The 14,627-nt window shown below is 40.1% G+C and overlaps 1 protein-coding gene across 2 annotated transcripts in view; it reads right to left on the bottom strand.

The window, feature by feature from the left end:
• Positions 1-14,627, bottom strand: part of MYO1E (myosin IE) — a 177,399-nt gene that overhangs the window by 56,173 nt on the left and 106,599 nt on the right. For both annotated transcript variants that reach the window (XM_039865445.1, XM_039865444.1), the window contains exons 7-10: positions 11,492-11,623; positions 8,615-8,749; positions 7,040-7,172; positions 1,567-1,763 (exon numbers count right to left, since the gene is read on the bottom strand). In XM_039865445.1, coding sequence (XP_039721379.1) covers positions 1,567-1,763; positions 7,040-7,172; positions 8,615-8,749; positions 11,492-11,623 — 597 coding nt within the window. The remainder of the gene's footprint in view (positions 1-1,566; positions 1,764-7,039; positions 7,173-8,614; positions 8,750-11,491; positions 11,624-14,627) is intronic.

Genomic DNA, 14,627 nt, shown 5'->3' with positions numbered 1-14,627 from the left:
AGATCTATGAATTAATAGTGGTATGACCTTGGTAAGTTCCTTAACCTCTTTGTGCCTCATTAGCTCACCTGTAAAACAGATAATGATACCTAAGTCATAGGGTTGTTGTAAGAATTAAATGAGTTATTTTTTCCTAAAATACTTAGAACAGTGTCTGGTACATAGTAAGTGCTATATAAGTGTTTGCTATTATTACTCTCCCATTCAGAGGCTGCACTGATTAACATAGACTGTCACTGGCAGTTCTACACTACTGAAAGACTAATTTTCTGGATCTATATGTGGTATACATATATAAATATGTATATATATGCATATTTCTATATATATGATTATCCCACCATAAAAAAATCTGTGGTAGTTTTAAAATACAGTCATCCTTTGATATCCTTGGGGGATTGGTTCCAGGAGCCCCTGAGGATACCAGAATCCGCAAATGCTCAAGTCCCTTATACAAAATGGTGTAGTTTCTGCATATAACCTACGCACATCCTCTCATATACTTTAAATCATCGCGAGATTACTTATAATACCTAATACAATGTAAATACTATTAAATAGATGTTATACTGTATTGTTTAGGGAATAATGAAAAGGAAAAAATGTCTGTACATGCTCAGTACAGTCGTGACCACTGTAGGCCAAATTACACGGTATACGTCAGCAACGACTTAGTATTTATTATTTTTTTTCAATAATTTCATCCGCGGTTGAATTCACAGATGCGAAACCTATGGATATGGAGTGTCAACTGTGCAAAAAGTCTTTGACACTCCTCCCTTCAGAAGGTGGAGCCTATTTCTCTCCCCTTAAGTGTGGGCTGTACTTAGTGACTTGTTACTAATGAGTAGAATATGGCAGAGTGGCAATATCTGAGTCCAAGATGAGGACATTAAAAACTTTGTGACTTCTGCTTTGCTCTCTCTCTTAGATCACTCACTGTGGGGGGAACCAACTGCCGTGATGTGAGGATATTCAAGCAGCTCAAAAGTAAGGACTGTGTAGCAAGGAACTGAAGTGTCCTGCCAACATCCATGTGTGTCATCTTGGAACCAGATCCTCCAACTAACTCTAATCAAGCCTTGGGATGACTGCAGCTCTAATCAGCATCTTGACAGCAGTCTCATCCCTGAATCAGAACCACCAAGCTAAGTCACTTCCAACTATCTGACCCACAGAAACTGAGAGAATCAATGTTTTGTTGTTTAAGCCACTAAGTTTTGGACTAATTTGCAACACAGTAATAGATGACAGACACGACATGTCTAAATCTTTAGAATCAAAAGTCAAGAAAGGTTCATGACCATGGGTCTCCTCTTTTCCTGGTCTTCAATTCTACCTTTACGAAATATTTTGTCCACAAGAAGCTGTTATCATACTAGTGTCTCAGTGGGCCATTCTAGAAGTAAAAGCGGAATTCAATGATCCCCAGATAAGATGGTAAAAGTGGAGGAGTAAGGTAATGGTTATAAGGAATGAGCCAAAACATGAACACAAAACCCTTACTAGTTTGATTTTTTAAAGCTACGAATGAAGCATCACCAATATCACCCTGTGTTTACTTACATCTACCAAGAAATCAAAGACCCGGGAGTGCAGGGCCTTGGCGAGCGCATCCCTCGTGTAACAGGCCTGCTCCACGTTGAGGGTAACATGGATGGACTCCGACTTGCCTCCCCACTTGCTATCCATCTGCCGGCTCGTCAGCTTTTCTTTCAACCGGTCCTGGTTTATCCCCAAGAGATAGGCAGGAAAAGCCAAAACTATAGAAAACAAAATAAAACATGATTGTCTTTCAGAATTAACAGTCTATCTCACAAACATGTGAAGGCACTTGTGTGTGTGCCTTCACACACCCACACACCCACACGCACACCCACACACACACGACACCATCTTTAGCTTCTAAGAATTTTCACTCTAAATTGAAGACTGGCATATAGTAAGTTCTATACAAGTGTTTGCTATTATTTGCTTTATTATATCAGCAATCTCACACACATTCATCCACTTTGTTTTTCCCAATTGTTCTATTACATGAGTCAATTCCTATGATGACTGAGAGTTTCAACAATACAAATCAGAGACCCAAGAAGGGTGGCAAGCCAATCCCCTCTACTGAGATCACTGCTGAATGCCTAAAATGGATATCTCTCCAAGCTTGCAGCAATACAGCAGGAAGGAACTAAATCAAGAAACATTTCTTTGGCTCCAAATATTGTTTTCTTCCTTTTTGGTACAGTGTTTTCATAGCATCATTCCCAAAGAGTTTTTGAAGCACCTGATACCATCAAACTAATAATTAAAACCAATCATATATTTTTTTAATGGTTTTATCTGTAGGGTTATTAGAGAGAAAGAGGACAAGACACAAAATAATTAAGATATCTTGAAGAAAATCTAGAGATGGTACAAGTGTTTACCAAATAAAGAAGCCTACTAAAACCTAAACATGTGACAAAGATAGATAATAAAGTCCTGGAGGAATTTAGAACAGGAAGATACTACTACTTGCTGGTAGTGGAGGAAGATGTGGGATTTGGGTGGGGCCTAAAGGAATGAATAGGATTTGTATAGACGCAGAAGAGAAAGAAGGGCAGAGGGGAATGGAATGTGCAAAGGTGAGGAGGCAGGACTATAGGAGACACGGTCAAGGCACAGCGACTAGACCAGCACTGGCTACAGCTGAAAGTTAAGGTAGATGATTAAAAGGCTAGAATGAATTCTGATGGTGGAGGTCACTGAGTGATATAAGATATTCGAGCTGGAGTTAAATGGGCCTGGATGGCTTCTGGAGAGGGGTGTTAACGGATTTCTCTAGGCATGGTGTATGGAATGAAACGGAGGGCATCTGTGTTTTTCACGTCACGGCACACCCATCCCATTCTAAAGACATGTAGTGGCGTAGTTTGTGGGTTTTGGATAGACAAGCTGAGCTTCGGGTGACTTAACAACTTGTTTCAGGCTGTGAAACGCTCCAAGAGGAGGGCTAGTGATATAAATGGGACTTTTTCGAGTCAAAACACTCTAATGTGAGTAAGTGACACCGCTCTGGGGCATGAAAGAATGTTCAGATTTTTTCCGATATTAAGGGAAGATTATTATGGACACAAATCAAAATTCGAAATTGGGATATGAGTCTTCTTTTTCCGCATAAAGCTTTACCAAAATTATCTGATAAAAGGATTTTGTTAAAGACCTTATGATAAAGCTCAAAAATCACAAGGCTCTCAATAAAGGATAATCTTTTAGAATTTCACAGATGGTGTTAGAATGAACAGGCTGACATTTTTCACATACCTTCCAATGAGATTAAGTCAGTGAATGCATTCTGAAACAGTGTAATGCCAGAACAAGGTATATATTATCTACATGGGTGTTCCACAAAAATGCTCGGAATAGTAGAGGGTTTCCTTTTTACAAAGGCCACGTAAACAAGATCAAATGCACTAATTTGCCAATGGCCATTTTCTTTAGTTTCGTTTTAAAGTTATCGCATATGGTCAGGAAACTGGATGTGCCTTCCGCTAAACAGAAACTTAACTTTCACAGAGCAAAGACATAAGACGCCCATTAATCAGACTGGACACATTAAGGCTGTTGTGAGAATCAAGAGAAATTTACCGAAGCGTCTGACATATAAGAGGTTCACGAAGGGGAAGCTATAATGTTGGTTATTATCACAATCACCAGGCAGACAGTCGGGACATGCCTATCTCACTTGATACAGTGGATTATCATCATCAGTGCCCCTCATTCACCAGGGCCCCTCACTGTTCATGGCAATTACACAGTGGATAGTTCGATACAACAAATAATTAGCCCCAATTTGTCTGTTTCATAAATAAAGGCTTCTCCCAATCCGCTAACCATGCTAAAATAGGAACACAGTTCAGGTTCAAATATTTGGTGAAAATGTTTAGGCCATTATCTTTATGACCAAACGGGCTAAGTCCTTCGGTCCTTGAGACAACAGGCAGACCAGACTGAAAAAGAAACATGCTGTACTTCCACGTCTCGCACCTCTTCTACAGAAGAGAGGGAACAAGTGAGGGACCACAGGCGCTTGAAAAACAAGGCACGGGATTTGGCCAAGAATCAGAGCACAGGTTTAGAGAAACGGCTAAGACGTCTAGAAAGGAAAACCAGTACTTGTTTGAAAAAAATTCATGCTGTGTTTCTTAAGCATAAGCTTTTATGGCCTTGTATTTTTTTCAGTGGCTGCCCTGAAATTACAGGGCTGCTCATATTGACTTCCTTTAGGCTGTGAATTTCCATGAGGGTGTGTGCGAGTGTGGCTGGATCAGAGCAGCAGTATGGAGGCCTGGACACTGTGGGGAGGGAGTGGGAGGAGCAGGCATCGATTAATTAAAAAATGCTGATGTAACTCTGGTATAGTTAATCTGAGTTATGTAGAACAAAAAAGAACCTGCTAGAAAGTAATGTTTCAGCACATTTTGAGAACGAAGATAGATTTCTGTTACTGCATTCAAGAGAAAAGCGAAGTTGGGTTTAATTATTTTCTTATACATTTGAAGTGTAGAGAAGATAGAAAAACCAAAAAGATGTAGCAAAACAAGATTCCATTTTACAAATTTAAAACAAATGGCAAATGAATGTGGTTTACCTGTCTTTGGTGTTCCGGTTCTGTGCTTTCTAACCCATTAATAATAGTGGGGCAAAGGAGGGGCCTTGTCACTTGGACTCCTCATTGTTATTTTGTAGTATTTTTTTTTTTCTTCAACAAAATTCTTATGTTAATTTGTATTTAATATCTTTTAAACAAGACTTCTTTCCAAAACACTACCTTACTGTATTGCTAATGACAGGTACACATGTGCCCAAGTTGAGGTTTGTTTGACTTCTCAGCAATGTAAAGATTGGACTCATGAAATTCTATAGCTCCATTAGTCTAAGGTCAGGTAACAACAAAATTTGTTGTTATTAGTAGCTATTTGCTTCAGTATGCCAGTTGTGATGCAAATCTTATCATTTTTTTTTCTATAATAGCTAGAGAAATTTTGCCTTTTTATACAAATATGAGCTAGCACCTACCTCTACAAATTGATTCCACAGATACACTCAGATGTGAGAAAGACAACACAAACCAGGTTATTCAATTTAGTAGTGTTCATGCAGTACTGTAATAGCAGAAGATCCAAATCATCTTAATGCCCACCAACAGATGACTAGTTCAATAAATTAAAATATAGCTAAATAATGGCATGCTATGCAGCTATAGAAAAGATGAAGTTCCTTAATGAGTCGATAAAGAATAATCTTCAAGATATAAGGTTAAGTAAAAAAGCAACTGTAGAGTATGTTATATGCTCTCATTAATGCAAAAAAATGAGAAAAAAAAAAGAGTGGATGTGTGTAGTTGCTCTGGAACACATATGCCCCCAAAAGAATACAAGAGACTTTGTTTCCACTTTTGTTCCCTCTGGGAAGGGAAAGGAGTTGACTAGCAAAAGGTAGATGGGAGAACTCTGACAGGGTGCCCATCTGAACCTTGTTAAGGTAGTACCAACTGAATAGAAAACAAACTACTAGAAAGAAGACACATTTCTTCATTAGGCCTCTTTGATTTCAAGCACAGTCTTTCCTGATCTCCATCACTCCACCAGGGAATTTCGCAGGCAGTTGCCAATTCTGAGCCTTACCCAGTTGACCAAGAAGGCTACTTCCTCCGGACATAAATGTGCAATGAACCACTTCTTGGCTCAAGTATATGGGGAAATGCTTGCTGCGTCAGAATCGTGACTTTGTTCTCCAGCACAAAGAGGCAATAAAGGATTGTATTATCGAAAAGGGCAAGAGAAATCCAGCCTACTTCCATAGAAAATACTAAGAAACCCAAACTGTCAATGTTAAGAGGTCAAGTGTTAATGACCTTCCCAGGCACGCAGGTGCATTTGTTAAAGGTTAAGGGTAAAGTGTACAGTCTAGAAACATAGACATCATCATTATTGTTAGACTGTCTTTCTAGACTCTATGGGTCCCCTGTATATTTACCGTTTTCCACCCCACTCCTTTCCCTGGTAAACATAATTTATCTTGCTCTTTATCAGACAGACATCAGAAGTTAGCAGAACTTCCCTCTTTTATCACAAAAGAAAACAAAAATATAAAAAAGGACCTTATTTGGAATGGAAATAGCCTCACTGCATTGTCAGCAATGAGTGGGATACTATTTATTACCAAGCATCTAAATTTATCATTCTTGAAGAATGCTGAGAAAGGAAGAAATGTCTTCCTGGGTGGTTAAAGGATGTGTGGGTTCTGAAAGCAGAGTCATCTGATGCCTAAAAGGCTAGAGTCACACACCATGGCGATTATTGTAGATTGTACCACACATAACCAATAATGTCTCCAAAGGAAGAACTTGATTTCTTCTCAAAGAGTAAAAATGATCATTCAGGTCCTCAGGCTCTGATTACTACAGATGTAACCATTAAAGGTGATCCTTAGCAATATCGATATAGTAGTCAATGTCCTTTTTTCTTCTGTTTTCAGAAATCCAATCTAATAACCCAACCCACAGGACAAACTGAATCTGTGAGCTTTCTGTATTTACACATATCCTATCACCTGTTCTCCAGGACCTTTAGATGAATGTAGACCCTGAAGATCAGTTACAGAAAAGATTTTTATGAGGAGACAAATCTTTTGAGTTATTTAGTTATTATGCTAATCTGCATTGAAGTACACCCTTATTTTTAAATCTAGATGTGAAATTCTTCCAAACTTCCCCAAGGTTAATGATAAACTGAAACAAATTCATCAACAGTCTATGTATGTGACTCTGGTATAGTTAATGTGGGACGTGGGACGTAGTGAGGAGAGGGGCAGATGCATAGATGAGGCCTGGACTCTCACAGGCCCCTTTGTTCTGCCACAGCAGGGTGCCTAAGACTCTCATCTCTTTCCCCGAAACCCTGGTTGAGACCTAAGGAAAGGAAAGTGGTGAGTTACTCCTGATGGAGCCAAACAACTGTTTCCCCCCCCCGTTCCACCACCCAGGGCCAAAGCTACTGACACTCTTCACTCTCCACGGCTGCATAATTGCCAACTTCTTTGAAGCTGATATTTCCCAGGTGGAGAACACCTGCCACTATCTGCAGCACCAGCGTCTGCTCCTCTGCGAAGATCCCAATCACATTCATCGCATGCTGGAAGAGAAAAGAGAAACCACTCATACAAGCTGGTCACCCGCTTTAAATGCAGTAAAGAAGCTTAAGCTTAGATCGAGTTGTGCAGTTCTATAAGGCTTAGCTTGTGATGGCAGCTGAAAGTTTCTGTCGGACATTGTCGCTGGCTAATGCGCTCTCACACATTCTTCTAAAGTCTCAAAACTGTGCTGGAAAGACAGTTCTGTCCTTAAATAAAGCATGCAGTCCTCTAGGAATAAGGGCAAGAGAGCTCCAGGAGGAAAGATACTCAGAAAGAGCAGCAGCTGTACACAAAGTCAGCAAGTCTGTCCTGGTCCCTTGGTGTGCTCTTGGTGCCACCCCTCTCCCTCCAAGGGTGATGCTGCCTGTGTCCAGCTACCTCAAATAGATTTGGAGGTCTTTCCCTTCATTGGGAGGACCGATAATAGCTTGCATTTGCGAAAAGATCTTACTAAAAATCTCCAAGAAATCAAATAAAAGCATCATTAGAAAAGTCCTGTTTCTGAGGTCCATTAGATTCAATAAAAGTAGCTGAAAGGCTTGAGTCTTTGATATCTGTATCCTAAGAAAATACTGTACTCTAAGACCAATGCAGGCTCCTTATCTGCATTGTTTCACCCAACTCTTTGGAGCCATGTGGGCTCTTGATGCCCTTTCTTTCCTGGCACCCAGGACACGGTCTATCTGAACTTCCCGCCCCTTTCAAGAACAAATGTCAGCTTCCTTCAAACTGTACCTCCAAATGCCCAACCAGGGTCTCCCACCTGGTTCTGGATCTAGGCTAAGGATGTGCCTGACCGGTAGCTGACTCAAAGGGCAGTGGTGATGCATTTCTTTGAGGCTATATGGCTTAGCAGCCTACCTCCAGGAAGTTCTTGATTGATCTATTGTTTCCCTGAGGATGGGACCCCTTAGTAGTCAACCCGAGTTCACGCATTATATTATAACACACACAATGTGAAGGGCATGGAGAGAGGACTGATCGCACTCTGACCTGTACAGTACACAGGAGAATAGGAAGTGGGTGGGAGAAAAGACTAAAGGTATTCTAACATTTCTAAATCTGATTTAGATCGTAAGAGCGCTCTTTGGTTTGCCTTTCTAAGGAAAGAGTTGAACAATTGTGTAAGTTGTCAGCAAAGCGGTATGGTAAATATATTACCCAGAATAGTTTTTACTTGTTAATCAGAGCTCCTGCAGGGGGATAATGATGAATTCACTTTTTTCTTAAACCCACCTCAAACCATTAAGTGGTCCTCAGGCAACTGGGCAGGCGACTATTTAAGGGTGCTTCAACATGTTTTAGGAAATGGAGTGCTTACAGAAGAAGGAGGTGGAAATTATATGCAGCTCTTGGCTTTGCTAACCTTCACTGCTCTTTCTGCCAGAGGCAATACCCTGTCTGGAGAGCAGATCCTGCCGGGCCCTGTGCCAGCACTTACCAGAGTTTCCTGAAATTCTCGCTTGTCATCAATGTCATCCACCTTGTAGGACCCAGAGAGGCTCAGGTAGTAATAATAGTCCATGCTGGTGATGCCGAGGCTGTGCTTCTGCTCTGCAGAGGCGCCCTCAATGAGCTGGAGCAAGAGAAAGCAGGGTTTGTGTGACGTGACCCTCAAACTACTCAAAGGACCTCATAGACGCTGCTGACACCCCTCCCCGCTCCCGAGCACAGGCAACGTGACTTTCTATCCCTGCGTTCTATAACGATTGGTGGTCCTCATGTCCAAAATATGAAGGGGCTTCAGAATTTCTGTTCTAATTACAGTAGCCCCAAGTCATCTCTGCAAGTTCTGGTTGTTAACTCTGATCAGATCTACTAGAGCCGAACAGTTTCCCTTGTCCAGTAAAGGGAAAGGCGTACTTCAGTGGTGAAATCCCTCGGGAGGGTGGAAAGCAAGCCAGATTATAATCACTTCATTCCTGCTGACTTGCTTATGGCTTTTTAAAGTGCAGCTGGCCCCTCGGAGCATCTCACTACAGAGTGCATATAAAAACCGCCTCAGGTCTCACACTCTGGCATTCTGAAACCTCCTAATATTATAATTGACCGCCCCTGGCTTTTTGTTCCATCTCTAATATTTGCCTAAAGTCTGAGCAAGATTATCTTAAAGGGCTTCCACCATTGGTGTGCTGCAAAATGGTTAACAATGAACTCTGGGAGAGAAAATGGATTTACAGCGTTTACTGATTTTCATGGTGTTAATACTCCTACCCTGATTGATTGCAAACTACCAAGAAAACGTCACTGAAGCAAGAGATGGGAAGAGATGCATACAGCCCAGGCAAGCCAGCTCTACCACACTGCTGGATCCAATCCAACATGATTTAGGAAGTAGCGGCAGCTCCCATCCACACTTCTCCATTGTGGTCGGCTTTCTCGTGTCATCTCAGCTCCACATCCCCCAAACAGGGAACCTCATCTCCATTATTGAGAAGCTCTAGGTCATCCCATGACATCAAGATCCCTTAGTTTTCTTCCTGGTCTCTTCCAAATCTTTTTGTCCCACCCTCTTCCTATTTTTCCCGTTCCCTGTTTGTTTGTTCGTTTGGTCTGAGAAAGAACTTCCCTCCCCTCTTTCTCAGTCTTCTCACCCCCACATTGCAAAGCCCCTTCACGTGCATCTTTAACTACTCTCTTTTCCTAACTCTCTTCTATCTACAAACACATGGCGCTCTCTGCCTTCCTTAGAAGCTCTTCCTTGATTTAGTGAACTTTTCAAGCTGCAGAATCTACTTTCCCATCATGATATGACCACCTGCACTCTGGCTTCTCCCCTCACCATCTGGATGAAATGACTTTCATAGCTACTTTCCAGTGGCTAAATCCAACAACCCTTTCTGGGTCCCCAGACTCCTGCCCCAGCCCTTACCCCCAAGAGCTCTGAGCATCTGATCTTGCCACTCATCCCCCTGAGCTTCCCCCTGGCTTTGGTGACACTGCAGGATCCTGGCTCTCCTGCCCTGACTAATGCCCTGGTTCCTCAATGCCTCCTCAATCGGCAGACAGCCCCCAGGTCCCCAGTCCTGTACAGACATGATTTTTCTCTCCATGCTCACTCCCACAGAGGTCTCATCTATGTCACAGCTTCGACTATTATTACTTTTATGTTAGAATCTTTAAATCCATCTTCTCCTAAACTCATCACTTCCGCAGCCCCTAGTCTGGTGGTTTCCAGAGGACATCTGGGGGTGGGGATGGGGAGATTTTGGGATTGGTATCTGTTGAAAGGGGTCCTGGAAGCAATTATGAGCTTCTCTCTAGTACTCAGTCAATGATGTACTATCTGCGTGATACATAAAATTATTTTTCAATCATCTGTATTAATACAATTAAAAGCATTACTGAATTCACAAAAGCTCTTGGTCATTTATGTATTCTTTCGACTAACAGATACCAACCAGAAGAATTGTTTGCCATCATCTAACACACCGATGTAATTGAAAAGACTGAATGGGAGCTACCAAACACAGTTTAACTTCTTTCTAACCCAGTGACCTTCAAATCATAACAAAAAAATAAATAAAACAGAAATAGTTGCAGGCCTTTCTTCAAAGAAAATCTAATGTGGATCCATAATATAAGAAATATTAATATATAAACTCATACATAAATTGTTTATAATATCATTATTTTTTAAAATACTTAAAAACCTTTTTAAAAATAGTTGAGTCTCATGATTACTGAAGTCTGGAACCCAGTTTAAAAGGATCCTATATCCTGTTCTAGCCCCAAACTCTCCATGGCTTCTGAGCGTCTAAAACTTTCTGACCTGGCATTAAAGATCTGCAGCCTATTTTGAGTCTTTCATCCAACAGTTAGCCTTCTGGAGATTCTGCCCTTGCAAAGTGGTAGAGGCCTGGCTCTCATCTCCTCTGCTTTGTCCAGGCTACCTGCCTGGCCTGAGTAGTCTTCCCCTCCACGTGATGTAATCCTCTACCTTCTTAATATCTCTTCTTACCATCCCGGCCAACTCTCCCCATGTGAATTTCTATTTGGCAAAGAATCAAACTTTTGTTTTGAAGTTATATCAACACTTGCTTGATTATTTAACTTTTGGGAAATGTTTGTCTTCTCACCCCAACTAGAACTTATTCTCTCTTGAACGTAGGGACGTTCTCACAATTCTTTTTGCACACTGACTTACACATACTATAGTTATAACTACTCCTTGGCTTGCCAGACTAGACTGTCTAAACCTGAGGGCTGAAAATAAATAAATAAATAAATAAATAAATAAATAAATAAATAAATAAATAAATAAATAAGTGTGGAGAAGGACTAAGGTAGTAGTAAAGAAAAAAATATAAAGGAAAACCTGGTAAAATATGTGAAAACTCCTCTCTCCAGGGTTCCTCATCACCACCCTAGATTTTTCCAGAAGGAAGTTGGAGATCTTTCCACCATCTGGTTCCCCACCTGGACTGAACTGGATTTCAAAGTATTTTCCCTGCAAGAAAGTTAGAGATTTTTTTTGATGGTTAGTAAACAAAAAAATGATGTTCCAAACAGACTTTAAATACAGTATATAATTCAAGGAAATTCATTAATGACAGACACATTCTGAATTATTCCCAGTTCTGGTCTAGACTTCCTACTTTTTCCTATCAGATAATCACATAATTCTGTATTGAGAGAGAGAATCTATCATTCTAGCCTGACTAAATAAGGACATGTTATAGCCCTGGTCTTTTTTTTCCCCAGTAGGTTCTTCCTTGCTAAGCCGGAAGCTAAAAAGAATGGAATAGAAAATCACATAGACCCTTTGATCTAAGAAGAGCAGACTCTACCAGTCTCTTTTAGAGGAAGAGAAATTTCCCTTTGGAAGACTTATTTTATCGGCTTTGAGCAAAAGCAACCCTTATTATCTCTGGAGCATAAAACTCTTATATAAAATTAAAACAATGGATTATAAATAAAGTTTGTTCCAACTAATTGTGGGTGCTAGGATTTTTGTTACTATTGTTGTCAACAGTTCCTTTTAAATTACTGCTGATAGGGAACAAAGGAGAATAAAACCTTGGACTTCAGCTGGAAAAGGTGCCCAGATTGTTAAGTAAGTGACACTTTCCCCTCCAATTTGAATCTAGCTTCCCTCCAGTCTTCAGAAAGGTCTAGAGTGGTAAACTTGAAGGCAAAAATGAGAATGTAGGCATTAGGGATTGGTGTAGCCTAGGGTCAAACTGGGGAGCACGCCACGCTGAACTGCACTCACATGTAATATTTTTAAATGTGTATGTTAATGAATTCCATCCATCTTGGGGCTGAATCCAGCCAGGCTGCAGTCTGTGACTAGAACCATAAACTCCTTAAAGACAAGTAAAATACATTGCATGTTTTTCCTGTTGCCTATAGCACCCAGAACCTGCTGTGGTCCTGTTAGGTTACTTGCCAATTCCAGGTATCAGAAAGGCTACCAAAGAAAGGCTACAGAAGAAAGACCTATTTGTCTTGATCTGATGACTCCTCCTCCTCTCAAAAATAAACCCCAAAACAAGTACTCAGAAGCACCAGACATAAAGAAGGACCACAAACCACTGCTATCCTGAATTACAGTGTTTCCTGAGAAAAGCTTGCTGAGCCGGATCCCCCGTGCTTCCTACTGTGGCCATCCTTCACCATGTTTTTCTTTTAGCATGTTCTGGAGAGAATAGTTCAGCGTCCGCCCATGTACCCACCCGCCACCATCAAGTGAGGGTGGGGATGAAACCAAACAGGACATTACATCCAGTTAGAGCAGATGTTGTAAAATGGTAAACTCCCAAGTCCTTCTAGACGGTTTGAAAACTCGGCCGCCTGTTAGAAAAGACCCGAGGAGCCTTAAAGAAATGTGGATGCCACTGCGGACAAGTAAATCAGAGTCTCCGGGCACTGGTGCCCAGACCTGAGCAGCTTTAAAAAGTCTGGGTGATTTTTATATGTGGTCAGGGTTGAGAACCACTGCTCTAATATGACAGAAATGTTCAACACACAATTCAAAATTGTTATATAAAAGTTAAAACCCCCAACGAGAGATCAAAAAGTATAGTTTTGTTGTAGAGCAGCCCGAGGATAAAGAAGAAACTGTCTAAGGAGAGGATGTTGCATTTTTATAATAAATATAAAAAGGAAGAAACTTCGACTCTTAGTGATATTTAATTCTTAAGTTGGGTTCTGGGTACAATGGTGTTCACTGTATTATTTTTAAATAGCGTTTGAAATGTTTTATCATATATTTCTTAAAACTTGAAAAGATTTATAAGTAGAAACATGAATTTTTATGATTCATACTCTATGTCCATTTTTAAAAGTAAAATTACCTATAATCTCACCCTCATGTCATTTCTACCTCTTACTAATCACTATAATGAAAGTCAAACTTTGATTTACAGATACCTTATGTTTTATATAATGTGTATTTTAAAATAAAAATGGGACTATATTGCAAATATTATTCTGTGATCTGGGTTTTTTTTTTTTAATTTTACAATATATTATAGGTATCTTTTTAAAAAAGTCATTCATAGGGAACTTAGATATTATACCCTAAAATTAATATTGGCTCAAAGACAATGAACATTATAAATTTTGATAAAGATGGCAAAATTACTCTCCTGGGGAAATGTGTCTGTCTTCAACCAATAGTGTTTCTTCTCTGGTTTTATCAACCTTAATGTTTGCCCACCCGAGAGAGAGAAAATGATATATAGTTTTAATTTACATTTCTCTCATTATTAATGAGAACATCTTTTGATGCCCATCACATGTTGCTTTGTGAGTGTGAATTACCCACTCATACTCTTTCCCATCTTTTCATCGGGGTTGCATGACATTTTGTAATCAGAAAAATAATAATTGCTGGGTATTTTTGTTTTGTTTTGCAAACTCGACCAATGGATCCTCCTTGTCCAGGGATAAAGAATAACTCGTATTGGAAAAAAAATAAGAGAAATATTGATTTAATTATTTTTCTGCTAAGGAAGGCAAAAGAGGGGAGATGGGTAGCAAGAGCATTGCATTTGGTCAAGTTCATTTTTACAAGGCAGACTGAGATCCACGGTCAGTGGAAAAAAGGTCAAGTGGAAAATTCATTCACATCTTTTTCCCTATTTCATTACCTAGAAACTTCTTCAAGATAACACACCCCAGGCATTGAGCAGGAAAGTATGAGAGATCGACAAATGAGTAAATAGTTTTAATACTATTGAACAGCCAGGAAAGTGAGGGCAATTCTGACAGATATAACTCACCAGGGAACTTAACAGTTACTGCATGAGAACTTAGTAAGAATTATTTTGGAAATAGAAGCTTCCTTCAAAAATAGAAGGGTGAAAAAGAAATCGTTTTCCTCCAGAATTCCCACTTATTTATTTTAAAATGGTCCAGAATCAGCCTCACAGATGGCTCCTTGAATGCTTTACTGCCAGACATAATCTATGAGATAAGATGCAAAATCTACATAAATCAAAGCTACT

This window comes from Pteropus medius, unplaced genomic scaffold (assembly GCF_902729225.1).
Source record: "Pteropus medius unplaced genomic scaffold, Ma_sr-lr_union100, whole genome shotgun sequence".
Taxonomy (NCBI): Eukaryota; Metazoa; Chordata; class Mammalia; order Chiroptera; family Pteropodidae; genus Pteropus; species Pteropus medius.
This window is presented reverse-complemented; position numbering and strand designations above follow the sequence as displayed.